Source organism: Podarcis filfolensis, assembly GCF_964270895.1.
Source record: "Podarcis filfolensis genome assembly, chromosome: 3".
Lineage (NCBI taxonomy): Eukaryota > Metazoa > Chordata > Lepidosauria > Squamata > Lacertidae > Podarcis > Podarcis filfolensis.
In genome coordinates, this window is record NC_139606.1 from 52,345,121 (window position 1) to 52,373,101 (window position 27,981).

The window sequence follows — 27,981 nt, forward strand, 5'->3', positions numbered from 1 at the left end:
AAGGGCAGAAGAGCCAAAGGAGTGTGAGGCATGAATGTTAAATGCAACGAGGCAGTAGCATATAAAATGTTGGCTGACATCAAATATTACTTCTCATGATAGATCATTTTACTTCCTTGTTCCAGAGATTTAGAGCAAGAATAATAATAATAATATTTATTTCCATCAGCCACTAGCCATAGCAATAAAATAAAATAAAATAAAATAAAATATGTAATGGAGATACATTCTGGAAGTTTACATCAATAAAATAATAGATCTTATTCAAATTGCCCCTGCTGATTTTTTTGCAGTTTTTGCTGTAACCTGATTATCTTGATGTGCTAGAAGAAAGGACACAGTAGCAATGGTTGAGGGACCTGGTATAAATAGTAGTAGAGGGGTAATAACCTCATTCCTCAAATCTTTATAAAGAATGCAAGTTAGAAACACATGAGCTACTGATTCAATACTGCCATCTCTACATGGACATACCGTAACTGTTTTTCCAGCGGAATTTTTTGAAATCGACCCTCAAGTACAGCTGAAGGGAGTATATTTAATCTTGTGTAAGTGAAAGCTCATCTGTATTTTGGAATTGTTAAATTTTGCAAATAGGGTGCCAACGTGTCAAAATGACTAGGTGGGAAATAATCATACCATGGACAAAATTTCTTTATCATGGCCAAATCATTCTGTCGCTCAATATCATATAGGCACCGTCTAATTAAATTATTTGCTTTACTGAAACTCAGTGTTAATAACTGTTGTGGTGATAAACCAGAAAAGTTAAGCTTTTGGTTGACAATTTTAGTCCAAGCGCTCTCATGTCAATCTTGCAATACTAAGGGTAGTAGACTGGTGGGGTTTAAATTCAGCTGAAGCCAATAACTGAATGTCCTACACCAAATTTGTAATTCAACAGAGGGGAAATTAGCCTCCAAGCGCAATGAAGCATTTGGAACACAGGATGAAACAGAAAAAAAATTGCCTTAGGAACTTAGATTGAACAGCTTCTGTAAATACAAGGTGAGCGCCTGTCCAAAGCTGAGCTCCATATAAATAACTGTGCTAGAAGTTTAGCTTGAAACACTTTTAATTGCTGGTGGTATGTGATTGCCACCTTTTGTATGCACTTTGAGACACTTTTTTCTTTGCATATTTCTGATGTGCTCCCCATGACTCTGTTGACTGAAAAATAAGGCTGATGTATTTAAAGACTTTAATTTGTTTGATCAACTGATTATCCATATACTCTAAACTTGTGGCTTAGAGCAAGTTACAGCAAGTTAACCCAAACAGGTTAGGGATTTAATTTTTAAAGCAATCCTATGCATGTATGCTCAGAAGTATGCCCCACTGAGTTCAGTAGGACTTACCGCAAGTTAACTGTATATGATCACAGCCTGAATCCCCCATGGCCATACCCAGTTCATCATCCATTGTATTACTTTCCACATGAATCTATGCTATAATCAAATTACTCATTCTCTTGAGGCTGTAATGTGAATCCACATGTAGCATGTACGTAAGCTTAATGACAGTGCAGTGAGCTTCACAAATGCAATGAAGTTTCTGAGCCTTTTCCACCCAAATGGAAGCTGAAACTATGCTACCGTATTGGCCCGAATATAAGCCACAGCTGCATATAACCTGCACCTTTACAATTGGAGGGGGGGGGGAAAGAAAAAAAGAAAAAAATACTTGAATATAAACCGCTCTATTCCTCACTGCTCCTGGCTGCATACTAGGCCGGGGACGGGGGAGCCGCACTTCATTGCCGGTGGCCTCACAGAGTGATATAATAGCTTTGATGTCACTCTGTACAAAACATTAAAATAGTGCTGCTTTTACAATGTTTATTTATGAGCCTCTTTTGTTATCTAATGCCATAATTAGTGCAAAGGACCAATAAGTGATACTAAGCTTAGGGTTATTGAAAAGGCTGAGTACACACACTTCCAAAGTCGTCATTCATTTATATTTAATAATTTCTGTATTGCCTTTCAAGAGTAAAATTCTTCCCAAGGCAGTTCACATAAGCTGCAACAATAAAAGAGAGTAAATAACATTTAAAAGTATTTCAAGAAATTAAACCTATATTATTAAAATAAGAAATCTAGCATGGTGCAAGGCACTTAGATTCCCAGTCATTGTTAGTTTTTGTTAGACTAGATAAATAGATCTTGAAAATATCCAGGGATGGGGCCAAATATCTAATGGGATAGTATTCCACAATTCTGCATCCACTGCTAGAAAATCTCTGGCCCGTGTGCTTGGCAAACTAATTTACTTTGCCTGTGGGGATCTCAACAGAACATCCTCTTAAGGTACAGGCAAACTTGTATGGATATAGTCAATCCTTTTAAGTTACCTGATCCCAAACTGTTCAGGGCTTTAAAGGTCATGACCAGCACTTTAAACTGGGCCTGGAAACACACTGGCAATCAGTGCAACTGATACAATATTTGTATAATGGGTAGCATTCAATGCACTTGTTCCATTAACACAAGGATTTTTATTTGTACCACAGAACTTTCCCTCCCTCTCCACCTGGAGAGTTGGGATAACCCCTTAAACAGATTTAGGGGTTTTGCAGGTAAGCAGGGAGTTCCATTGCATATGCATGAATCCTGCTGACAGAACGAGTTACTAGTGATACATTGAATGCAAACTCAATATGCTGCTTACCTGGTTCTAGCCTGGAGTTGTGGCCACATTTTTTACCAGTTGAGGTTTCCAAACAGTCTTTAAAGGTAGCCCAACATATTGTATTATAGAATGTATTATAGTGTTTTATATAATACACAGAGTATATTATAGTGGCCAGTTTGGGATGTCAGTAGCGCATGGATAACTGTGGCAATGCCCATTCTCTTTAGTTTGTCACAACCGTCAGATCAGCCTAAGCTGATGAAAGGTACTTCTGGCCACAGCAGCCACCTGAGCTTCCCCAAGTGGTTGATATTTTAGGAGGCGTGCAACACTGTCCAAGACCAGTTGTAATCCTCTATCCAGAATAGTCTCTTTCCTTACACACAACACTTCAGTTTTAGATGGATTAAGATCCACCTTGTTCACCTTTACTCTGTCCAATCTAGCTACCAGTCATCGGTCCAGTACTTCAGAAACCTGCCTACAGGCTGGCTCAATACATTTTGCTGCCTAAGGCAAAGGAAAAGATGGTGCCCTCCCCAAGGCACATGCAGAGGCAAAGGCGGATTTAGGGGTGTGCAACCAGTTTGGTCGCACTAGGTGTGGAGTCTGTGGGGGTGTGTGCACCAAATTTTGGTGTCACACAGAGCATTAATGAAATTTGAGACCCCAAGGTTCGCCACTGGCAGAAGCCAATTTGACTGGTAGTTGAATCTTACTCCAATACTGGTAAGAGGACAGTATCTTCCACCACAGATGAGGGCAGCAGGCTAGCACAGGGGGTACAGGGCAGGCAACATGGTACGCACAGCTCTGTCCCCTCCCACACCTCAGCATCTTCCCCCCTGAGGCAGCTGTATCACTAAGCCTCATCATAGGGTTGGCCTTGCCTGCCTGGGATTAGCAGCTGGAAAAGAAAAATAGAGCTGTGTGTCATCTACATATTTATGATTCTTCAGTCTAAAGCTCTAGATTATTTCTCCCTTCATTTTCATGTAGAAGTTAAACAGCATATGTGACATTGTGGAATCTTGAGACACCGGAAAGGCTAAGGGGTGGAACAGAAGTCTCTCAGCATGTTTAATTAAATGTAGTATTTATAACCACAGCAGTTTTATTTGTGGCTATTAGTACACAATTTTATTACACTCTTGAACTCCCCAGAAATATAAGCTATGAGTAGGGGAATGAAGGTTATATTTTCCTTAAGTTAATGTACTTTGAAAGTCTTGAGTTCAGCATTCAAAAGTAGCTAATTTTGAATGGAACAGAAATGGGCAGGTTGACTTGTACTTGGTGTTTGATATTACAGTATATATATAAAATCCACCTTATTTTCTCATTAAACAGCATTATAAAGAACATTAGAAACTGCCTTATACTGAGTCAGTTCATCTGTCTTGGTATTGTTTACTCCAGGTATAGGGAATTTGTAGCCTTTCAGATGTTGGATTATAAATCCTATCATCCATTGGCCATGCTGGCAGGACCTGATGGGAACTGGGAATTGGGAGTCCAAGAAAATCTGGAGGGCCAGAGGTTTCTTATTTCTGGTCTATACTTCCTGGCATTAGCTCATCAATTTCAGACAGAAATTTTCCCAATCCAACCTGGGACATTTCATGCAAAGCATATAGTCAGGGCTGGATTAAGACCTTTAGAGGCCCTAAGCACTTAAAAGATTTTGGTGCCCTTATATATATATAAATATAAACAATAACAATAAAATTTATTTTTTGCAATGAAACGAAATCTACAGAAAATTGAAAAATAATGTTTATTTTTGTATATTTGTATAAATAATGCTTTGTTGTTGTTCAGCCGTGCCATATGGTCCATGGTAAATTCGGCAAAGCTCTGGTGCCCTCTAGTTCCTACTGCTGATAAGGGAGCAGTATTAATTTTGTTAGTTTTCACTCTCTAAATGACTGAGTATATACTTCTAGAAGAGTAAGAAGTGGAGTTATAAATGCTGCAAATTATCACCAGTGGTGACTGGAAGTGAGAGACTGGCACACGCCAGCTAATAGTATAAAGTTAGTGGCATTTAAGATGTATAGAGTACTGTTACCTTTATAAATGATTCATTTGCATGATAACAGTTAAAACAAATAGTGTCTTTAGTGCTTTTCTGTGTGTACATTTCTTGCAGATGTTAACAGTAGTGATAAATCACTGATTTTAGAAGTACTGTCAAAAACCATTGTACATACAAAACCACAATGATCCAAGTTTGGGTAGTTAATAGGATATAACCAAGCTTCTCCCAGACTCCTGTGTGTAGTCTTAAGTGGGTCTTAGCAATAATAATAATAATAATAATAATAATAATAATAATAATAATAATAATAATGTGATGTTATTTTCTTCTGTTGGTTGTGCGGTGACTCTGGTACAAGATTTATGATATGGGTGAAGTTAAGTCTTTTTGAAGTGCCACTTGCTTCCTTTTGGAATTTAAAAGCATATTCCAGGATCAGTTAGCCTTACTAGTGCCCTTTCTTTGGTCTAGAGTGAGTGTACTTGGTAACAAACTGTCCTTTTTCCTTCAGAGTTCCTCCAGATGTTGTTGAACTACAACTCCCATAATCTCTGGCTACTGACCATGCTTGTTGGGGCTGATGGAAATTGTAGTTCAACAACATCTGGAGGGTCAAAGGTTCCTCACATCTGATTTACTTAATCCCTCTTCCAAAGACTTTAGAGTGATATATATATATATAGCTCTTCCCCTTATTATTCCTTTCAACAATTCTGTGAGAGGCAATGAACAATTGGCTTGATGGGCAAACAGAGATCTAGACACAGTATCGTAACCTAAGCCACAAATTCTTAAACTGTTTTAGTTTAGCATTCCTGACCACACTTTCTTGGAATAAACTCCTACTAAAAATAAATTGGGTGCACTTCCAAGTAGAGAAATTTATTATCATTATGCAAAAGGGTGAAGTAAACAGCACATCTGAAGATAAATGAGGCTTCTCAGCACTGGCTATGCTTACGGTAAATTGCAGCTATGTGTTCTGTACCTTGCACCAGATAATTTCTTTTATAAATAGCAGTGGTGAAGGAAGACACTACCGGTAATTCTCTAGAACTTTAATTCTCTAATAAAGGCAGTTTGCCTTGTGGGGGAAAAAAGGGGGAAAGAACATGCTTTCATTTAATGGGTTAAGTACCAAAAAGTGTATAGCCATAAATAAAAAGGTATAAACAAATAGTTTTCACACTTCTGTTCATTAGGAGTTCTGCTTTATAATGCCATTATAAAATAAAGTGTGTCCCATACTTCACAAACTTAGTAGAATTAGAAGCTTTAGGCTTTTACATTCAGTTCTTTTTTTGTTTTGTTTACAACTGTCTAAGGAAATTACATTTTTTACTTTAAAACCTAGTTTATATCAGTGCAATGTTTCTTGACCAACCTACAAATTGGTTTTGTGGGTGGGGTAATGAGAGTGTGGTTGTATTATTCTGTTGGCTTTAAATATGCTGTGACTCATCTGAACTCTTCATTAGCTAATGGCCATACATTCTGTATTATTCTTCCATCTTTAATATTTTTTCCTTCAACAACATATCTTTATTTCTTAAACCATTTCTCATTGTGTGAAATAATAGTATCTAGTCACTCCCTCCCCCTTATTTTTTTCTTGATAACACTTAGGATATCTTAGATCTTTATTTTCTACATTTTCTTCTTTGTACACATTTATAGTTCTTCTAGTTCTTTGTCTTTGGGTGGGATCTGATTAATTCATACTCAGAGTAGACCCTTTGGCATGAACTTACCCCACAATGAATTTTTATTGATTTTCCAGTAATTACCATAACACAGCATAACAACAACTTTAAATTATCCAGTATTACAGTCTATGAGTCTTCATATGCCATCACATTGCCAACTATCAGCTCTGATAGTACTTATTGTCTGTAAAATGGCAGACCTCATATTTTGCCAGTTTACAGATAATGATCCACAGTTACATGTGGCTTGATGGACGGCAGTCTAGAAATATAACAGCAGACCACAACTTCCTCTGTTTCCAGTTGTCTGTATTTTTGTCATGTTAATCTCTTTCAGAAGTAACCAATTGACCTTTCAGGCAACTTTAAAAATATGACTGACAGCATCATGAAGAAAAATCCGTTTTATGATTAGGAAAGGTAGATTTTCTTGTTGAATTCATGCCATCTTTTTGTTTCTGAACAGTTGCACCATGTGAAGGAACGTATTGGTGAACATGTTCCAGATGAGACACTTCTGCTTTGCCTTGGCATTACTTCAGGAGTTGGTCGATTGATCTTTGGCAGAATTGCAGACTATATTCCGGGTGCAAGAAAGGTTTATCTACAGGTACACCAAATACATAACAGCCCTGATAAGATTAGAAATTGTAATTGTTTTTAGATTGCAGCTGATAACAATGTACAATGAAATATTTATATTGTACTTTGTAATTTTGTTTTGTGATTTATTTTTATCTTATGTTTTTATATACAGTACTCCACCAGTTAGATATTTTATATTAAATGGTTTATAAATATATATATTGCGATAAATATTATATTACAAGAAGATCAAGGCCACTATTGTGGCCCATTGATAGTAAGGTAAAGGGCCCCTGGACGGTTAAGTTCAGTCATCTCTCTCCATCACCACTGCCCTGTGTTAGAGAACAATAATATGTTCATCACCAGCCATATATGTTAATTCCTGAAAACTGAAAGCAAACTTGACAGTGTGTGTTATCACACATGTATTTATTTGTAATACAACACATAGTGTTCATCTAAATTCTAAGTCAGTTCACAATTACACAATTACATTAAAGCACAGGAAAACAATAAAATACAATAATCAGAATAAAAGCAGACCATAAAACCTAGAGCAAAACTAAAATGTGGTGCTGGGTGAAAACACACACACACAAATATACAGTGGTACCTCGGGTTACAGACGCTTCAGATTACAGACTCCGCTAACCCAGAAATAGTACCTAGGGTTAAGAACTTTGCTTCAGGATGAGAACAGAAATTGCTGCGGCAGCAGGAGGCCCCATTAGCTAAAGTGGTACCTCAGGTTAAGAACAGTTTCAGGTTAAGAACAGACCTCCAGAACGAATTAAGTTCTTAACCCGATGTACCACTGTATATGCTTGCCTAGTAAAGGTAAAGGACCGTTAAGTCCAGTCACGGACTACTCTGGGGTTGCAGCGCTCATCTTGCTTTACTGGCTGAGGGAGCCGACGTTGGTCCGCAGTTTTTCCGGGTCATGTGGCCAGCATGACTAAGCCGCTTCTGGTGAACCAGAGCAGCACACAGAAACGCCATTTACTTTCCCACCGGAGCGGTACCTATTTATCTACTTGCACTTTGACGTGCTTTTGAACTGCTAGGTTGGCAATAGCTGGGACCAAACAACAGGAACTCACCCCGTTGTGGGGATTCAAATTGCCGACCTTCTGATCGGCAAGCCCTAGGCTCTGTGGTTTAGACCACAGCACCACCCACGTCCCTTAGCACTTAATTCTCAGGGTGCTTTTTTATAACCTATGTGACAGGAAGCAACCAAAGGAGAAGCAGAAGTTTCTGCCAAGCACAGCAGTGATAAGAAGTCATGGTGTTGATACCCAGTAGGCCTCTTCTCCAAACCACTGGAATCGCTGAGGGGAATAATGCTGAGAAATTTAAGTGGCTGTAGCCTATTGAAGTAGCCTTCCCCACAACTGCTATCATCTGACCATTGGCCATTTTGTTGAAACTAATGGAAGTTAACTGATGACGATTAGCAAAATTTGGTTCATTAAGTTGAGAAGAGTGCCCTACAGTTCCCTATAGATACCAAAGTTATTGTGGTCTGGCAGCAGTTATCCTAGGGGTTGTACACGCACAGCTTGGTCATAAACTCAGCATCACTTAGTCCTGCTGTAGTGATGACAAGAGAAGGATCACAGATTTTTAGTGATTGCATAGAATATTCTTATTTTATTTAAAGAAAACTTTTTACTATACAGTGGTACCTCTGGTTATGTACTTAATTCGTTCTGGAGGTCCGTTCTTAACCTGAAACTGTTCTTAACCTGAAGCACCACTTTAGCTAATGGGGCCTCCTGCTGCCACACGGCCGCGCGATTTCTGTTCTCATCCTGAAGCAAAGTTCTTAACCCAAGGTACTATTTCTGGGTTAGTGGAGTCTGTAACCTGAAGCGTATGTAGCTCGAGGTACCACTGTACCTGAAAATTGATTTCCTTGGACTGGTTCAGATATTCACCAGTCTGAGGATCCAGTCTGACATTACTCTGATTATGTATGAAAGGGTGATTGGTATGTTCAATAAATAACTATGCTACATTCAATGACTTTCAATATATACATGTTACATCTCTAGTTTCAGTGATATCCCTGAAGCGAAGCTTAGTAAAAACTTGAGAATCCTGGCACTAGAATGTCAAGTGGAAGAATACTGTGATACAGTGGTACCTCGCAAGACGAATGCCTCGGAAGACGAAAAACTCGCAAGACGAAAGAGTTTTTCGTTTTTTGAGTTGCTTCGCAAGACGATTTTCCCTATGGGCTTGCTTCGCAAGACGAAAACGTCTTGCGAGTTTGTTTCCTTTTTTCTTAAAGCCGCTTAAAGAGGTGCAGTTGCGACGGACCGTGCTTCGCAAGACGAAAAACCGCGCAAGATGAAAAGACTCTCGGAACGAATTAATTTCTTCTTGCGAGGCACCACTGTATTCCCCAGAATATGCATTATTATTATTAGTAATAGCAGTAATAGTAATTTATTTGTACTCTGCCTTCTTCCCTGATGCCAAACCATTCAAACCATAAAGCATTTTATTTGGCAGGGTTTTTACAATGAATCCTACTACTATGGTAGTAATGCATGGCTGGCTGAGTAATGAAGTGAGGCAATCATAGTTTCCTTACAAAATAATAATATTGTGAACAATATTTATTCAGTACGACCTTGTAAAAATGTGCTCTGGCTCAGTGTAAAAATTAAAACAAAACTATTATTATTTTTTACGTGATTGTGCTTTTTTAAGGAACCACACTGGTGATGAATCATATTGCTATCTGCTTGCAATATTGACAATTAAGCATTTTTTGAACATGGTTATAATTGGCTCTAAACAAATGGGCACCACTTAATGCTAGGGGCTAAATGTGTGGCTTGGACCATGTAGTCAGCACCAACCAGCTATGATCCGGTTCAGGGCATGCTGAGGTCTGCCTTTGTGAAAAATCTTATCAGGCAGGAAGCCTGTTGGATCAGAGGGAGACTAACAGGATGGAACAATAGTTTCTCTTGAAGTTTGGCTCCCACTGAGAACTTAAATCAAAATGCAAAGAAGGATATCTTTATGTTCAAGACTCAGCAGGGCTACTTGCTGGAGATGGTATCCAAGTAAATCCTTTTGTTCTGTCTATCAGGGTCTAAGTAAATATTTCCTCACCTGTGTGATTAGGAAGGGGTGCATATGAGCGATTCACAGGACTTTGCAGATATCAGGAAGGGAAGCTAACTACATTCTTCTTTGAAGTTTCAATGTTAGGAAACGACAAGTCTGAGCAGAGAGAGATTAACTCCAGTGTGATTGACTCTGCTTAATAGAAATATTGAAATTCAATATCCTAATATTAGCACAACACAGAATTTTGAATCTGGTCTTTTAAGCATATATTTGAGAGAAGGTACTATTAAAACACATTGAATTGGCCAGTAACTTGTTAGTGATTTAAAAATTGCACATGAAACCTTTCACCATACTTGGCCTGACAGATTACCAAGCTTGCAAGATTATACCATGGATTGAATGTTGAAATTGGTCTGGCGTGTGTGAGTTCAGTGATGATGATGATGATGATGAATCCTTTCATGCTTTGTGAATGCTGTTACAGTAAACATGCACTATATCTAGTCCCCAGCAGAGTGAAGTAAGTTCTAGAGAGGATTGCCTTGATACAAGGTTCAGTTTCACTGTTGTTGTTTTCCCTTATTAAATAAGACTTATTTAAAAACATTTGCTCTAGTACTAGAGATGGGAAGTACACAACTGGCAAAAAAAAATTTCTCCTAACTCCAAAAGTTTATAAATTGGCAGGTCACTGCTGCAGATGAGAGGTGTTTAGTTGTTGCTGATTGCTACTTTTTCTGGTTTATTCGTAAAGAACTACATGGACATTGCCACACTTGTGATAGTGTGAAACACAATAAAAATATTTATGACATAACAAAATTAAACTTTTAACTAGGTGGTGTACATGTTGGGAAGAGTCTCAGAAAATGTTCCGTAGGTGCCCATGGCATGCAAATAGCCTCTCTAAATGGTGGGGAAATGCAATATCCTTGCAATTATTTTAAGAAATTATTTCTTTAAAGTATTTTTTGTATCACCTTCAAATGCAAAATCATTATCCAAGGCAGTTTACAAAATGAAATGAAAACTATTACATAAAACAATTATTATAAATTATAGAAATTACAATTAACTCAAAGAGCATTCCAAATGAAAATGAATGGAAAATAAATGGAAGTGCTCCCTTTATTGCAAGGTTTCAAAAACCTTTCCCCGAATAAATGTAGTTTTAATTGCTTAACCACAACAAAATCTGGAATGGCTTCATAATATTTAGTACCCTGAAACCTGCCCCTTTATTCTGATTTTACAATTACACTTTCCTTTACCAATATGTAGGTGATTTCATTTTTCTTCATTGGCCTGATGTCTATGATGATTCCATTATGCGACTCCTTTGGAAGTCTCATTGCTGTCTGCCTCTTCATGGGTCTTTTTGATGGCTGCTTCATTAGCATTATGGCACCAATTGCCTTTGAGCTAGTTGGTGCACAGTATGTTTCTCAGGCAATTGGATTCCTCTTGGGCTTCATGTCTGTTCCAATGATAGTTGGTCCACCTGTTGCAGGTAGGCAGAATTTTTTTGTTTCTAATCTGTGTAGGAAGCATGTGAAAGTAATAATTGCTTTCAAAGTGTAGAATTGTGTGTGTTTTTTTCTTTGTATGTATAATTGTGTAACTTTCTCAAGAGATTTCAGATCAGTACTATTTTTTCCATTAACAATGTTGCTTCTTATAACATACTGAAGTTGAGGTCTGCATGTGTTGTATTCAGGTCTGTTACTCTGTCACAGAATACTGAATACTATTTTCTATTTCCTCAGGAATACTTAAAGATCACCTGGGTACTTACGATGTAGCATTCTACCTAGCAGGAGTTCCCCCAATGATCGGAGGAGCTGTATTGTGTTTCATCCCATGGGTGCATGAAAAGAAGAAACCCAAAGAAAAAGCTAGTCCTATGGATGGGAAAACTATGGAGAAAATGCTGGAAATCAAAAGCACCTCAGAGCCAGACTCATATGAAAAACCCAGAAAAGAATCAGATTCCGTTATTTAATGGCTGATATTTTTCTTACCAGATTGAATTTATTTTTATAAGAACTAGGTTAGCTTTCTGTTTATGAATTGAATGTACCGTATGATTGTACTTCAAAAGCAAAGCCACAATGAGAGCTATCAAAGTAGTAAAGGTTAAAACAAAATGGTTAATAGCTAAAAATGCCTTTCACCCATTTTTATATGGTCTCAAAACACACTTACACATACTACGTGGAGCTTTTTGTCATCAGAATACATGCTAGTGAGGGCATGTGTCAGGAGAATTTAAAACAAACACATATGACTGCATTTCTGGAACTCAAGAAATGTCCCCCTTCTACTAACTAATCCTTTCATAATGCATCCAGCAACTTCATGATTCACCTAATGGTGGAATGGCATGCATCTGGAATTATTAGTAACATCCTAATGTTCTTAAAGCTACTATTTTTAATCTTTAAAAAGATCTGTGGGGTTTGCAGTGTGGATTCATAGCTTTTTAGATCCTCTTAAAAACAAATTCTATGCAGATTTTGGCATGCCTAAGACCACTGATTTCAATGGATTTAAGAATGTCTAATGCTGTGTAAGACTGCAGCTTAGCTTTTAATCCCCAGGAAACCATTGCAGTAAACTATGAAAATGTATTTTCATAATGCAATAGTGACAATTTAACTTTTGCTTAACTCTGCAGTGGAACCCTTCTTGCATTTCTTCATTTATTTGCTTCATGTATTTTAAAGGTGGGTGGCATCATGGTAACCTTATAACTCTTTATTTCTTAAATAATTTAAACTGCTGAGCTAATGATAAGCTAATTATTTGTGTGTACGTGAAAAACACGGTTCTTACATCATCTTTCTTAATAGGTTACTAGTAATTATAAAATCACATATACTGAATGAAATCCAACGGGTTTTGCTCTGCTGCTGGAAGCCATCCATCAGTAGAATGGGTAGGGGGGTCAATTTATTTTATTTATTTATTAAATTTGTATACTGCCCTATACTTGATGGCAGTTCACAACATAAAATTACAATATAAAAAACACAAAATACATGATAAAAATATAAACAGAAACAAACCAATAATCCTCCCTTCCACAACACATTTAAAAGGGTATTGAATGTCATTCAGCCAGAGGCCTGGTTGAAGAGGAATGTTTTCACCTGGTGCCCAAAGGTGTGTAATGAAGGTGCCAGCTGAACCTCCCTGGGGAGAGCATTCCACAAATGGGGAACAGTATATGGCAATTCCTTCTTTGTAGTTCAGCACTCAAAAATCTTCTCTTGGGGTATCCTCCAGAGCAGATCTGGCCAGGATGCAAGGGGAAGAAAAATTGCCAGATTTGGGTGAGGGGATTCAGGGGTAGTTGCCAAAAAAATTCCCTACCTCACATTTGATAGGTACATTTCATTAGTGCAGTGACACCCATTGGATTCCATCCTATATTATATAGTGTAGTGAGGCAACTGTTTTCCATCAGATTTGTCTATTTTCATTATTTAACCCAAAGTGTAGTAATACTGCTTGTGATTTCTTTTGATGGATCAGTTCAAATCAAGGGGCATACTTAAGATTTCACTAACATTCTGGTTTCAATCCTACTATGCATCTGATTCCTTCTGTTGCAGTATCAAGAGATATACAAAGCAACATAGCCCATATATGGAGGCAAGATTCTGCTTCTCTTTGGTACTTAACAACAGGTATGAGAAGAAAGTAATGAAATCAAGATGGATGGGAAGACCCTTTACTCCTCCAAGTTTCAAACCACAAGCTGTACCTTTCTGAATGTCCCAAAAACCTCTGACGCCTTGCATTTGCCTTCTGTGGTCTATATACCCGCTTTCTTTCAAAATATATACCCCAGTGGGGTAGAAACACCAGCCTTTGGATCCGAAACAGAGCTTCAGTCTCTAGTTGCACGGTCTCTAAAAGACATTCTCCCAAAATAATTTCATTCTCTTTCTAGCTCCTTAAAGATCAGGGCTAAGAATTGGTGTTCCTTGCTCACTATGGGATCATGGAAAAACTATGGAGTAGAAACAATAGGAAACTGCCCTCAACTACTTCTTCCAAGGAGACTTGGAGATTGGATTAGATTCACTGTATCCATGTGAGGTCTTGGGAGGACCTAAGAGGCTTGTAGAAGGGGTATGTGTATGCTCAGAGGTGGTGTTCTTGATAAAGTGCCTTCATATTGCTTGATCATGTTAAAAACTTGCTAAGACTTAACAAGATGTTGCTGCTACTTCTCAGATACTGAGGTATGTACACGGGGAAGGAATTTCTCTCTTGAGAGAATCTCTCTTCCAGAAGCAGCAAGCAGAGGGAAGAGAGAACAAGGGGGCAATAGCATAATATTGTGCACATTAAGGTGTGTGTGGGGGGGGCTTCTATACTAGGCACTGTGTGTGGAATTGCGCACTTTATAGAGCATCTGCATGTTGTCATTGTTATGCTCCTGTTTTCCTGAAGTGGGTCTATCATTTCTCAAATCGCAAAACAACTCTTCTTTCCTTTCCAAGAGGTGTGGTTTTGACACTTGCAGTTGCATATTGGATGGGTAAATACTTTGCAACACAGCAACCTTCCCTATTACCTGTCTATTTTGAACAGTTTGTCTGAACGTCCACTGATATTCCTTAGCCTTCATGATTTGAAAGAAGAAACCTTTGTAAGTCTCAGGAAGCATGCTGGGAGTTGAGTAGTACAAAACTGTATGCAAGTCTCCAGAGATTTCCCCCCCTCCTCCTAATGTCAGTGTGCCTTCCCCGACTATGCAAAGTACAAATAGAAGATGGGAGATTTTTGTGGAGGACAAACGCTCAAAATAAAGTACTGCAGCAAGACGAATAAACTAGCTTGTTCCAGTGTGTCTAGATCTGCACAATTATATAGAGATTTACATCATCTCTGTGTCCATGCACAAAGATTATTTAAATAGACTGTAGCAAAACAAAATTGTTTTGACTAAAACCACATTTTATTCTACAAATAGCATGCAGTGTTTTACTACTGGTATCTAATACAATATCTGTATGTATAACAATGCACATGACAATATTTAAAAATCTATCGTCAATCTGTCAATTTATCACATGTATATGTTTAAAGTGATTGATACCACATGAAATGTTTATCCACTGAAGGTTATTTTAAAAGAAACAGAAAAAAATAAACCCAAAATCCTTGAAAAGGAACAAGCAACAGTATTTTTAAAAAGTTTAATCTGTGCTTGTTCTGTCTCATCTTTACAATATTAACCAAAGTTTTTCTAAAAGCACGGATTTTATTAAATAATTCTCAAGCTTTGCTTTTAACATGACTAAGGCAGGGACTATTAATGTTAGAAACTGGATAGTTGTGAAATAGGATTGTTGCAATGTAACTTTAAAAATTGCAAGACTTGTTCCTGCACTTCAGTAGCCCCTCCATTGCCCCTCAGGTCTGTTCTACACAATTTTTATGTACAATGCAAAATCTGAAAGTGTGGTCATGAATGTGGAGTGGCACATGTGCCCTACAATAAACACACACTTTTTTATTTGGTAAAAATAATATTACAGTATTCATAAATGAAACCAAACTCCTCTTGGCCCCATTACTGCTGGTGGAGGGGTGGGAGTCATAGCCTTTGATGTTTTCATTACTGCTGTGTAACCCATGTGAATGTAAAAAAAAGTTCACCTTTTACTATGTGAACAAAGCTTTCTATCTGAGAAAAATACTAAGTTTTCTTGCAGCATAAGTTAATCCCATGAAAAAGAAGCATTTTTTGAACTGGCATGTTGTTATTTCTACACACACACACACACACACACACACACACGGAAGTGGCTTATCTATGCAAATCCTACACACATTTACTTGGGTGTATCACATTGGACAGGGACGCGGGTGGCGCTGTGGGTAAAAGCCTCAGCACCTAGGGCTTGCCGATCGAAAGGTCGGCGGTTCGAATCCCCGCGGCGGGGTGTGCTCCCGTTGCTTGGTCCCAGCGCCTGCCAACCTAGCAGTTCGAAAGCACCCCCAGGTGCAAGTAGATAAATAGGGACCGCTTACTGGCGGGAAGGTAAACGGCGTTTCCGTGTGCAGCGCTGGCTCGCCAGATGCAGCTTTGTCACGCTGGCCACGTGACCCGGAAGTGTCTTCGGACAGCGCTGGCCCCCGGCCTCTTAAGTGAGATGGGCGCACAACCCTAGAGTCTGTCAAGACTGACCCGTACGGGCAGGGGTACCTTTACCTTTTTTTATCACATTGGACACAATGGGATATGCTTCTGACTAGCAGGCAGAAAAAGGCCGACCTCACTTCTAATTTACTGTGCTATATCTTCTAAAAGATTCATTTTAATGTGCTGATGTTGCACTCTGCAATAATTAGCTCTTGGATCCCTTCTTTGATTTAAAATGTATACTGTGTGACATGAAAAAGTGTGCAGAATTCTATAAACTGTTTATAATTGTGCCTTGCTCCATCTCAAGAATGCAGCCCCACAGTGGTTGAAAATAAAGACGTCATAAATAGTAATGGTACAGAATGTACATCCTGTGTAACTAAATGGATACATTTGTTACTTGTACTTGTTTACATTTAGATACATTTGTTACTTGTACATTTGTTACTTGTACTTGTTTACAAGATAAGGGCAGTACCAAGAAAGTGAGAGCATCAGTAACTACGTCTTTTGACATTTTACCTTATCAGTGGAATGCAATAAACTGACTTGCAAAGTACCCAGTCATAATTCTTTAGAAGAGTAACCTTGATTCTTAACATATTTGTAGTTCTACCTCCTCCACTTATACAATAAACAGTTTTCAAGGAAACCTTTTTAGTTATTACCCAATCTGAAAACATTTATAAAAATTTCCAACTTTTACTTCTAGCCATATTCCTATTACCAACATTCTAGCTGCATAAACAAAAAAACTGCTTATGTCCGAAGTACAAATATCTATCAACTTTATCTCACTTTTCTTAATAGCTTAGCCCCATGTATCTGAGGCTTTTTCTCTTAGCTGTGCTTCTCTGTGCATGTGCCATGCTTAAGGAGTGTGGTGACAGCAAAGGTTTAATAACCCTGTCTCAAATATTAAAAACCCATTGCCAACTATTTAGTTGTATTATATATTTTGTTACCTCCTTGAAAAAGTAGGGTGGTGAATTTTCTGCCTTGTCAAAATGCAAATGGGCATCTATACCCAGATAGTCGATCAGCAGAGGTCACAGCGGGCAGGGTGGAAATTCAGACTACTCAGCCCCACCTCCTAGCAAGGTGCTATATGAACAGGGTTCTCCTAAGCCACTCTCCGCCCCAGCCCCCCAGCTATTGAGAATATATATATACCAGCCTACAGAAACGATATAATAAAAAGAGTAGATAAATAAAACAGTACATTTAAAGATCCAGAATACAATAAATACATTGTTACCGTCATTTAAAATAGCAAGTCATTTCTTGAACAGGGTAACACTCAGGACTCCAAATAGGTCTGAGTAAACAACTCGAGTTTTTAGGAGATGGAGCATTATTGCGAAATCTCCTTTGGAAGGGTATTGCAGAGGGTTGGGACTACGACAGAAAAGGCCTGCTTCAGAGAGTTTTTGTATAAGGGGAACTTGCAGTGGCAAGACATTTTCTAACCACTTAAAGACAACCCCCATACACGGCATTTTCCACACGCAGTAAGATCCGAGTTATAAAAAGCATCAAGTCCTGTTTGAGTGGATGGTCACATCGTTACCCAGCCACAACCATAGGAAATGTTTGGCTTTCTCCATTGCTTTCTCCCCTTCTTTTTTTCTTTTTTAATTTCAAGTTTACATACCAGTACAAGGAATTACCAGTTTCTTTCTATGGCGAAAGGGAGCTTTCACTCCCGTCCCTGTAAAAAGGCAGCGGGGGTGGGGGGAGGCGGAGGACCCCCCAAATGCACAAGAAATCAGTTTCCCGGCAACGGAACGGTCCCTTTAGCCTTTTCCTCTCTCTGTCCCCTTCAACATGTTCGTTCCCTTGGCAGCACTTCGGCAACAGCCGGCAAGCCCAGATCTACAAAATACTACAGTAACGAGCAAAGGGCAGGTAGCGACCCGGCCACCCGTTTTCACCTGTGGCGGGAAACCGCTTCCCTAAAGCAGGCGACCTAACTGAGAAGCTCGTAAAGCACATTTGAGCGACTTTATCCAATGCGAGCACTTGAACTGCCTTCACGGAAATAAACAGGAATGAGCGGGCATACAGTTTGCGGCAGGGCCTACTTCCCGGGGCATTCTGGGAGTTGTAGTTTTTAACAGGAGGTGCCTCCTGGCCCTCCGGCCTTCGCCGCGCAACATGCGGAAGCCACGTGTGCGTCGCGAGGTCACGTGGCCCGGCGCTGCCGTAGCGGCTCCCGGCTGTAGGGATGGCGGGCGCTGCCGAGAGGAAGAAGCAGGTTCGCTTCGCTCGTCTGGAGGAGGAGGATGAAGGCGGAGGAGGAGGAGGAAGCCGCCGCGAGGCAGAGTGTGAGTCGATGGCAGCGGCAGGAGGGGCGTCTTCGGAGGAGCCACTCGGGGGCTCTGCTGCGCGGCTCGCCCTTCAGCCGCTGGTCGTGGTGGCCGAGGGCGGCCGAAGAAGCCGGGCTGGAGGCGGCGGCGGCGACAGCGCCGCAAAGCGGGAAGCGGCTGTGGCGGCGGCTCCGCGGCGGGCGCTGAAATGGTGCACTTCGGCGGCTCTTTGCGCCGCTTTCCTGGGCCTGGTGAGCTCACTCAGCGTTTCGGGGGTGGGTGGGCGTGTGTCACTCAAAGTTTCCAGGGTTTCTTCTCTCTCCCCCCCACCCCCGCCCCTGGTTGTCCATGCGAGGCTCCCTCGTAGTCCTGCCGAAGGCCCTCAGTCCACGGAGGAGCCGAAGGAACGTCAGGACGGGACTCGGCACGTTCCGGTCCTTGACACGGGCAGAAATGTGGCGTCGCCGCCAGTAGATGCGTAAAAACAAGTACACGTGTGTGTGTGTGTGTGTGAGTGAGAGAGAGAGAGAGAGAGAGAGAGAGAGAGAGCTGAAAGATGGAGGGATTTGCGGGGCGCCTATCTTCCCTCGGACTTCTCCAAGAAACAAACAGACGCCTTTTCTTTAATTGAATTATTATTATTATTATTATTATTATTATTATTATTTGAATTAGTGCACTGTTCTCCTCAAGTACTTGAAATACAGTACGTTAGCGTGGCCTTCCCAGGGATGTGGACTAGAGTTCTCATCTACTGCAGCCAGGCGAAGATTTGCAGGTGGTTGTGGCCCAAAACACCTGGAAGGCTCTAGGATGCCGAAGGATAATATGGTGAATCATCCACTCCTGTGTAGTGCAGCTGTGGTCTCAAAATAGAAGCCCTTAGTTTGTTAGGTTTAGATCCTGCCTTTTGCCAGGATGGCCTTAAGATAGCTTGCAATATATATTTTTAACCATATAAATTAAATAGCTCAGACCAGCAGCAGCACCAGCAGAAAAATCCATGTAAAAAGGAGAAGTATATTTGTAGGGTCAAAGGATGAAGATATTGTTGCCTATTGCATGAAACCACCTAGTGGTTTCTGAGGATTTTGAGTCAGGTGTCGCCAATGCATATGCTGATGTTGCTCTGCTGTTTTTGTGGTTAAGGTGGGAGAGTGGAAGTGCTAAATTGTTGTTAGGGCTTGGTAATGGATTAATATATTTAAGATCAATCTCAGCAAAATGGAGGTGCTGTTGGTAGGTGATTCTTCTGTCTCAGACATGGTGTTCAACCTACTGAAGGTGGGGTTATATGTCTAGCATGTAGTTTCTTTCTTAAACTACTCTTGCACTGAAATAATCACAATGTACTTGCTGCTTTTGACGATTATCTGGAAACCACAGTTAGTTCACAATATAGCTGTTTGGGATGGTTTCACAAGCATTTAATTGATCTTAAAACTGCTTTTGATCTTATTCCTAAAAAAATTTAATGGGAGAATAAGTATTTGTATTCTGTGGATAAGATACTTCTTTAAAAATTTGAATTGCGAGTAATAATCTCCCATTATCCCACTAATATCAGTTGCTCTTACTTCTGGATAAGTGTGCTTAGGATTGCAGGGAGTGGTTGTCACCTACTGACTTATTTTTTATGCCAAGTTTATTAATAACAGAAAGTATGTTTGATTTGCCTTCACAATGATATTTATTTATTTCCAGGGTATGGCCATTGCTATCCTAGGGCCCACATTTGAAGACCTGGCTGCAAATGTGAACAAAAATGTCAGTCAAATTTCTTATATTTTTGTGGGCCGTTCATCGGGGTACTTTGGTGGTTCTCTGATTGGTGGTATACTTTTTGATTGCATGAATGCCCAACTTCTCTTGGGTAAGTACGCAGGGAATAATACTGATTTTTATATCATTGCCCTGATTCACAAACGTTGGATGGGCAATTGCATAGTCAAAAATGTTAGGGCACAAATACGTATGTCACAGGCTGTGCATGCAGTACAACCTGAGGGGAAATGGAGTGGATTAAGTTTCTCTCACTCCCGCAGCCCATTCCCCAGGCTGTTTGATACTTTCTTTGCACCGTTGAAGCAAGTCATTCAGTTTTTTAAAAATGGCTTGACTCTTCAGCAGTGAGAATTCAATGGAATTCAGCTTTATGGATAGCTTCCTTGCATGTTAATAACTTTTTTTAGATTGGTGCTTCAATATGCAATCAACCTTTTGGAGTCTTAAGACTTTAGTACTATTCCTACTTACCTGGGAGAAACACGCACTGAGTAGACAAGTATATGTCTAAGGAGACATGTTTAAGATTATACTGCATGCATGCTTTTGATGTCTGAATGTAAAACTAGCATACAGGGTATTTTGTGTGACTAATGTCTTATTTTTATTACATAAATCTAATTTAAATATTTTCCTGGAATTAAGAAATTCCAGAATAAACTTAGATTTGAAATTATTATAAATTGTAGCTTTTAAAAAGTGCAATATGAAATGGTGTGTTTAATTATTTCTCCCTTATAGGGTTTTCTATGCTGGGTACAGCTCTGGGTCTTTATGTCATCCCCTGGTGCAATAAAGCACTTCTGTTAACATTCATGATGTCTGTCATTGGGTTTGCAATGGGAGTCCTTGATACAGGTAATAAAACCACAACACTTCTTTCATGATATTCATCCTGTTTGAAATGATTCAGTTAGGATTATGTTGAATCTCTTAATTGAAAATGGCTTACAATTTTTAAATCAAAAATATCAATATAAAGAAATATAGTACAATATATAAAAATCTGCTACAATAAAAAGGTAAAGAGCAGTTAACAGAGCACTCAGCAAAGCTTAAAAAGACCGGGAAACCAACTAATGCTGATGCTAAGCCGGCTTCTTTGTGAAGAGCATTTTATAACTGGAGCACCACACCTGAAAACCCTCCGTCTCAAAGTTGCTGCCTTCGTGGTGGCAATCAGAGAAGGCCATTGGCAGACGATCTTAGAGCAATGGGAGGTTGATATGGCAGAAGGTGCCTTTGATAATCTTCAGGGTTGATTGACTGTGTGTGATTCTGGATAGAAGAGGTGTAGGGATCAGAAGAGCAAAAGTGTTTTTTCGGAGAGCAGCGCAATCAAGTTAACTATTGAGACAGTCTTGAACTGAAGCAGAAATAACAGGAAAGTGAAGAGAGATGCTCACTTTGAAGAAAACTACTGCTTTAGTGGTCATGGAAGGGGTAAGAGATACCATGCGGGGGAAGATGGAGTGTGCCCAGTGTTGAAGAAGCTATGGTGATGATCAAACAGATGAGGCAGCAAAGAGCTTGGAGACAGAACAGTTTCTGTTGAAGATCAAGAGAGTATCCAAGGCAGTGAATGGGGTAGTTAATTCAAAGGTGAAGGTCAAAGGAACACAGCAGAGGCAGTGTTAGAAACTCAGATATATAAGCTAGGAGCCAAAAGGCTTCTTAAACCAAGATTGCAGTCACCAAAACAGAATGTCTAGTTGCCATTTTTGGGCAAGACTACTCTAAGGTCTTATTTTCAAATGGTGGACTGACTGATTGATTCTCAATTACACATCTGGCTAGTTCAGATGACAGCCTTGAGCTAGGTTAATAATACTTTGAGAACTTAAAGAAGAAAAGCCACTTGATCCAGGGACAGTTCACATATATATTGGCCTATCCTGACCTCTTTTTCTTAATACAGACCATTCATAACATAGGAATATTCTTCACAACTGCGAGCAGGGCAGTGGGATAGGGTAAGTGAAGACAAGCTACAACAATTAACTATAACATCCTTCACTGCTCCTGCTCAGGCTGCACAGAAAAAGCATTTTGGTTGTCATGTATATTAAAGGAGATGGATGGGAATATTGTCAAATAGGAAGAAGGTGAGCCAAGGATTTTGATATGAAATGATTATTGAGAAGGATCAAGGAGTGATAAAGGGAAGCAGAATGGAGTGGTAATGGAGAACAGCATCATACAGAAGTATGGATTTTGGAGGTTGAAAAACAGTGAGATGGGTGTGGTTGTGGTCAGGCACTGCGATTAGCAGGGAGAAGGTCAGTGCTAATGCAGCCACAGGAAAGAGATGAGTGCCAGAAGGAGAGACCACTGAAGGAGAGGGCAGCAGCAGTGTCAATGCTGGTGGTAGAGAGTCAGATTTTGGTGAGTGCAAGTTGCTGGAGGGTTTAAGAGAAGAAAGGATTGTGAAAGATAAATTATTTCTGAGTGAGGGAGCAGCAGTTCCAGAGGAAGCGTGAAGCAGTGGAGTGGGAAGCAGTGAATGGGAGATGGCAAGTGAATGCCACAATGCTGGAGGAAGCCACTAGAGCTCCGGAGCCAAGAAAAGGCGCTGAAGGAGAAATGGAAAATGATATTGGTAGAGCAGTGAGGGTCATAAAATGCATCTCTGGCAGGTAATCTTGTTGTCTTCAGTGATGGGTTGTTTCTATGGTGTAATGCTGGTAAGAGGGTCAAGCAGCTGTGATATCTTGCCTAGTAATGTATCTGCATCTTTCGGTTGCAAACATAGTGCTTTCCTTTGAAAAAGAAGTTTAGTCCTCAGTAGCACTTGGAGCCAAGGAAGAAAGAAGACTGTCAAGACAACAGGGTTGTTGTTTTTTATGCTGGCAGGCCTGTGCACTTGTTAAACAATTTCTTAAGGCAGTCATTTTAGTGATTGATTTTAATTTTTTTATATTGCTGTACACCGCCCGCCCTGGTATTTTACGAGAGTATGGGATATAAATCCTTATCAGTAAGCAAACCTTTGACCTTTGAAGTGTCACTGTCAAGCTAGAGGAAACTTTCTGTGTTTCTGTGAATAGAGGCCGTTGAACACCTCCTGCTATTTATTCATAATATTATCAAAACTGTGTTTTCAGCAGGAACTGTTCGAGAACAATTAGAATTTTATGGGAATGTTCACTTAGTTATTGAAATAATTGTGAAGCTTTATAGTTGACATTGAATATGCTCTGTTAAATTGGTGAGCAGATGGATTCCATTTAATTAAGATACTAAACATATTATTGCAAATAGTGCTTGTCACTTGAGAGAACCTGGGTTCTGCCTGTTGAGAATTTTGAAGGAACTCCTTTCTGTCTTACCTCTTATGCTCTCCTCCTCTGTGCTTAATCAATTGGGGGAGGAGTTCATTCACCAACTGGCATGACCTGCATACAGCTGCCAGTTGTCGTCCCCCTGAACCTCCCCCTCACCTGTGATCACTGAGTGAAAGTATGATGTAGGGCTTTGCATGTGTGATTGGGGAAGCAGGGTTATCCTAGTTGCCCTAATCATTTGTTCAGGCCCTGTGTGTTTACAGTTGAATGTGCACAGGGCCCATCAGCAGGGGCCCAACTGAATATGGATTGGGAGTGTGAGAAGAGGGCTTTCAGGAAGACTTGGGGTGGAGGAGCTGCTAGTCTATCTGCTTTTCATCATTTCTTCCCCCCTCAACTCGTGAGTAGGGGGGCTCCTTGTGGCTCTTCAGGTGCTGCTGGGTGCTAGTTCTCATCTTCTTTGAATATTGGCCCTAATGACTGTGGCTGATGGGGATTTAAGTCAAGCAGCAACTGGAGGTTCCCACCCTGGGAAAGTACACTGGGAATTGAAAACAGGCTAACTAGCCACAGCTCCCCCTTTCTTTCGTTTGGCTGTAATCCCTTCTAGTTACCTGTGCCTGTTGAAGAGGGAGCCTTCAGAGTTCTCAGCAGGTGGAGTGAGGTTGCTCTTGAGTGATGATGTGTAGTTCCAAGAAACCAGTCTGAATATGGAAACTATACCCTATATATTTTCTTTACCCCACAGGTGGCAATGTTCTTGCCTTGGACACATGGGGAGAAGAAGCCGGTCCGCATATGCAGGCCTTACACTTCAGTTTTGCTCTGGGTGCTTTTGTGGCTCCCATCCTGGCCAAGATGGCGCTCGGTGGCTCCGCTGTTGGTTCTCCGGTTCTGTTGGGTGGTAATGTTGACAATCGGTCTGCCGTGAATTCTCTTCCTGCTGCTACACCAGTCCTGAAACTGCATTTAAGCTTGAACTTTATGTGGTCTTATGTTGTTATAGGCAGTTATCTTTTGTTTGTTGCATTGTTTTTCCTTGTTTTGTGTTTGAAGAGCAGTCCCGCCCGCGACAGGACAAAGGTTTCCACACAGAAATACCAGGTTGCTAAATACCACCGTGCCGTCATATGTCTCCTCTCTGTGTTCTTTTTCTGGTATGTAGGGGCAGAGGTCACTTATGGTTCTTACATTTTTACTTATGCAAAAACCTTCGCTGCCATGAAGGAACATGAGGCAGCTGGGTTGAATTCCCTCTTTTGGGGATCATTTGCAGCTTGCAGAGGACTGGCAATCTGTTTTGCTGCTTGCTCTTACCCTGGAACTATGATCCTTCTGAGTATCATAGGCTCCACTCTGTCATGCCTATTCCTGGCACTGTTCAGTACATACCCAGTCTCTCTGTGGCTTGGCTCTGCAGTATATGGAGCATCCATGGCGACTATCTTCCCTAGCGGCATTTCCTGGATTGAGCAGTATACAACCATCCATGGGAAATCTGCAGCATTATTTGTAATGGGTGCAGCTCTGGGGGAAATGTGTATTCCTGCAGTGGTTGGCTACCTTCAAGGACATTTCCCTGCTGTCCCTGTGCTCATGTATTCTGCGTTGGGAGCAGCAGCCATGACATCAGTGCTGTTCCCCGTGATGTATAAATTAGCTACATCACCCTTCGATGCTAAACTGAAGGATGCTGGGGATGGTGAGCTCCAGGAAGCCTTATTGTCCCATTCTCATCTTGAGGATGATGACGACGACGACAGCGGCAGAGAATGGAATGAAGTAGACTTTGAAGTAATTGAGATGAATGACACTATGAGGAACTCTGTCATTGAAACATCCAAGAAGATCGAAGGGGAATCGACACCTGCCACCTCTGGTCACCCTTCTTCAAGAAACATTTTTAATTCTTCTCCTCGGCTTACTGTCGGCTCCCCAAAACAAAAGAATTCTAGTAAGAATGACTAAGCCTCTCTTGCTTTAAGAACAAGAGGTTCACCAAACACTTCATTAAAGTGGTAAGAAGCTTGGTTAAATCCCAGTTAAAGTTGGTTTTTGGTATAAATGTGTGTTTGCAGGTACCAAAAAGGGATGATGTGGTGGAGCCATTTATGCGAGTGTGATGGTAGTAGAAAAAGAAAACAAAAGCCAGGTTTTTATAAATCCATATTCTAGTGGTTCTTTAGTCAGATGGTGAGCTTACACCTGGGAAGCGTAGTAAAATAATCATGACTGTCTTGATTCATATCTGATTTCTATACTGAACATTGTAAGCAAGCTTTGACCAAAGGGGGTTGCATTTCATTTGAACCATGGTGTGATACTTAACGAGGTACCTTGTGAGGGCACCAGGGGTAGTCCTCATTCTGTAAATAGTTATCGCTTGTGTTCCTAAGATGTTGATGCCGAGATTTACTCTAATAACAAATATATTTTTAAAAAAGTGAAAAAGTTTTTTTGCGGGTTTTGAATAGTTGTATCTGATTTTTGAAAAGCAGAAGTAATCACATTATGAAAATATGTAACTCTTTAGTACTTACATTATTGGTACAGGCAGTTTTTAATTTGTGTGGAGGTTATGTTCCGGACTCCTGTGCACATCAATGGAGCACGCGTAAGCCTGTTCTGCTCCCGCCCCACTCCTTTTCGTGACATCTTTATGTTTGTGGGCTACTTTAGGTTCAGGGCCATGTGGGTGATTGTGCGTCTTTCAGACAATCCTCAATTGATTGTTGCCTGTACTTTCTCTGGGAGCAAGCTAAAACCCAGGCACATGTATTTCCCTTTATGCATGAGTAGGCCCTAGCCATCCTATTTCCACTAACAGAACTTACAAGGCATATCATTTTATTTTATTTTACTGAAAAGCACATGGCAACAGCAATTTGCTAGGCTACTGTAGAAGGGAAATGCTGTAATCTGTAATGGCACTTCATCCAGATCCTTACCCTCAATAATGCCACTTGGTAGAGGTGTTCTTTCTAGAACATGCAGAATGTGGTTTAAAGAACACAACATTGCAAGCACTACTAGAAGAGCACAGGTTGTGCTTTCTTCCCCCACTCCAATCCAGGCATAAGTTCTCAACTTATTAGTGTACAGACTGTCCATACATAAGAAATGCTCTTTTGTAACTGCTGTAAAATTGGAATGGCATTATTTATGACTGTACAATTAAATGGCAAGATTCTGTGGTATGTGGTTTGTTCATGGTGAAACAGAGGAATTGTGGACTGGAACTTGGGAAAGCTAGCATTTTGGCTGTAGACAATGAAGCTACCTCAGTGGGATGATTTTTAATATTAAAAGCTGAATAAGTGAAGTCTTTTAAAAACTAAGCATTAATATGCAATAAATTGCGATTAGACTGAATTTGTACACTGTTTCACAATGAGAAATATTACAAATGTAAAAGCCAGAGTTAATTGTTTCCATTAACTGAATCTCATTAGTAAATTTCTTAACCGTTGGAACTGCCTGAAGTGTGTGTATCCAGCTTATAGTTGCCTGTAAGAACTAGGATCCAAAATACTACTTTAGGCATGCATAGAGGATTGAATATGCCCAGGGGATTGTCTCCCCGCCCCCATTTTGAATGGTGCACCTCATTGCCATAACAAGAACAGATTTTCCATGCACTATGAAAAGCTGTTGTTGCTGAATTACAGTTTCAGAGTTTCTCTGAAGCCGAAGCCATGTGGTTGTGTGGTAGCCTTTTCATTGATGAAAATCGCTTCCGGTTGTTGGGTAAAATCAAATCAAGAGCATGGTAATAGTTTATGTTTTTCAAGAATTTGTGCTGAATTGTGGGTGTTGGGTATTACAAGGTCGCATTAAGGATTCTTGCTCTTCCTTGGGGTTCTAGGTATTGTAAATACTGTAACTCCAAACTCAGTATTTACTTGAGGAATCGGGTCCTTTCCTACAATGCAAATGTTATTCCTGGTATATTTGTGATTGTTTTGTATGAAATAGACATTTTGATAACTTGTTTTAACTCACATCAATGCTACATTTGCCTTAAATGTTATAGCTCTTATTTGGGTATGATTATTAGTTTTTCTCAAGTGTGTGTCTATTGGTAAGGTAATTTTGTAATGTAAATGCAGCTAGGGAGTTAATTGCTTGTGTTTACAGGGGTATTGGGAAGTGTGATATTTTCTTGAATAAAAATTATTTATTTACCAAAGTGAGCCTTGACCACCATTTCTTAGGGAATCCAATAATCAAGTCCATGAGTAAACAGTACATTCATTGTTTCCCTAATGATCGACTTTGCATGTAACTAAGCCATGATTTAAGAAACTACAAATAAATCCTGAGTTGTTTCAGTCAAACCATTGCTTCTCTCTCTCCATAGTTTGGTATGTTTTCC

At 40.0% G+C, this 27,981-nt stretch overlaps 2 protein-coding genes across 2 annotated transcripts in view; both read left to right on the forward strand.

Annotated features, from left to right (window-relative positions):
- Nucleotides 1-15,816, forward strand: part of SLC16A10 (solute carrier family 16 member 10) — a 41,951-nt gene extending 26,135 nt beyond the window's left edge. Inside the window, exons 5-7 of the mRNA XM_083608613.1 lie at nucleotides 6,848-6,991; nucleotides 11,344-11,572; nucleotides 11,829-15,816. Coding sequence (XP_083464739.1) covers nucleotides 6,848-6,991; nucleotides 11,344-11,572; nucleotides 11,829-12,064 — 609 coding nt within the window. The 3' untranslated portion in view covers nucleotides 12,065-15,816. The remainder of the gene's footprint in view (nucleotides 1-6,847; nucleotides 6,992-11,343; nucleotides 11,573-11,828) is intronic.
- Nucleotides 15,817-16,931: 1,115 nt separating this feature from the next.
- Nucleotides 16,932-27,795, forward strand: MFSD4B (major facilitator superfamily domain containing 4B). The gene is made up of 4 exons (XM_083608562.1): nucleotides 16,932-18,788; nucleotides 20,242-20,410; nucleotides 21,064-21,180; nucleotides 24,355-27,795. The coding sequence occupies exons 1-4, from the start codon at nucleotides 18,456-18,458 to the stop codon at nucleotides 25,572-25,574; spliced, it is 1,839 nt and encodes a 612-aa protein (XP_083464688.1). The 5' UTR covers nucleotides 16,932-18,455; the 3' UTR covers nucleotides 25,575-27,795.
- Nucleotides 27,796-27,981: the final 186 nt, after the last annotated feature.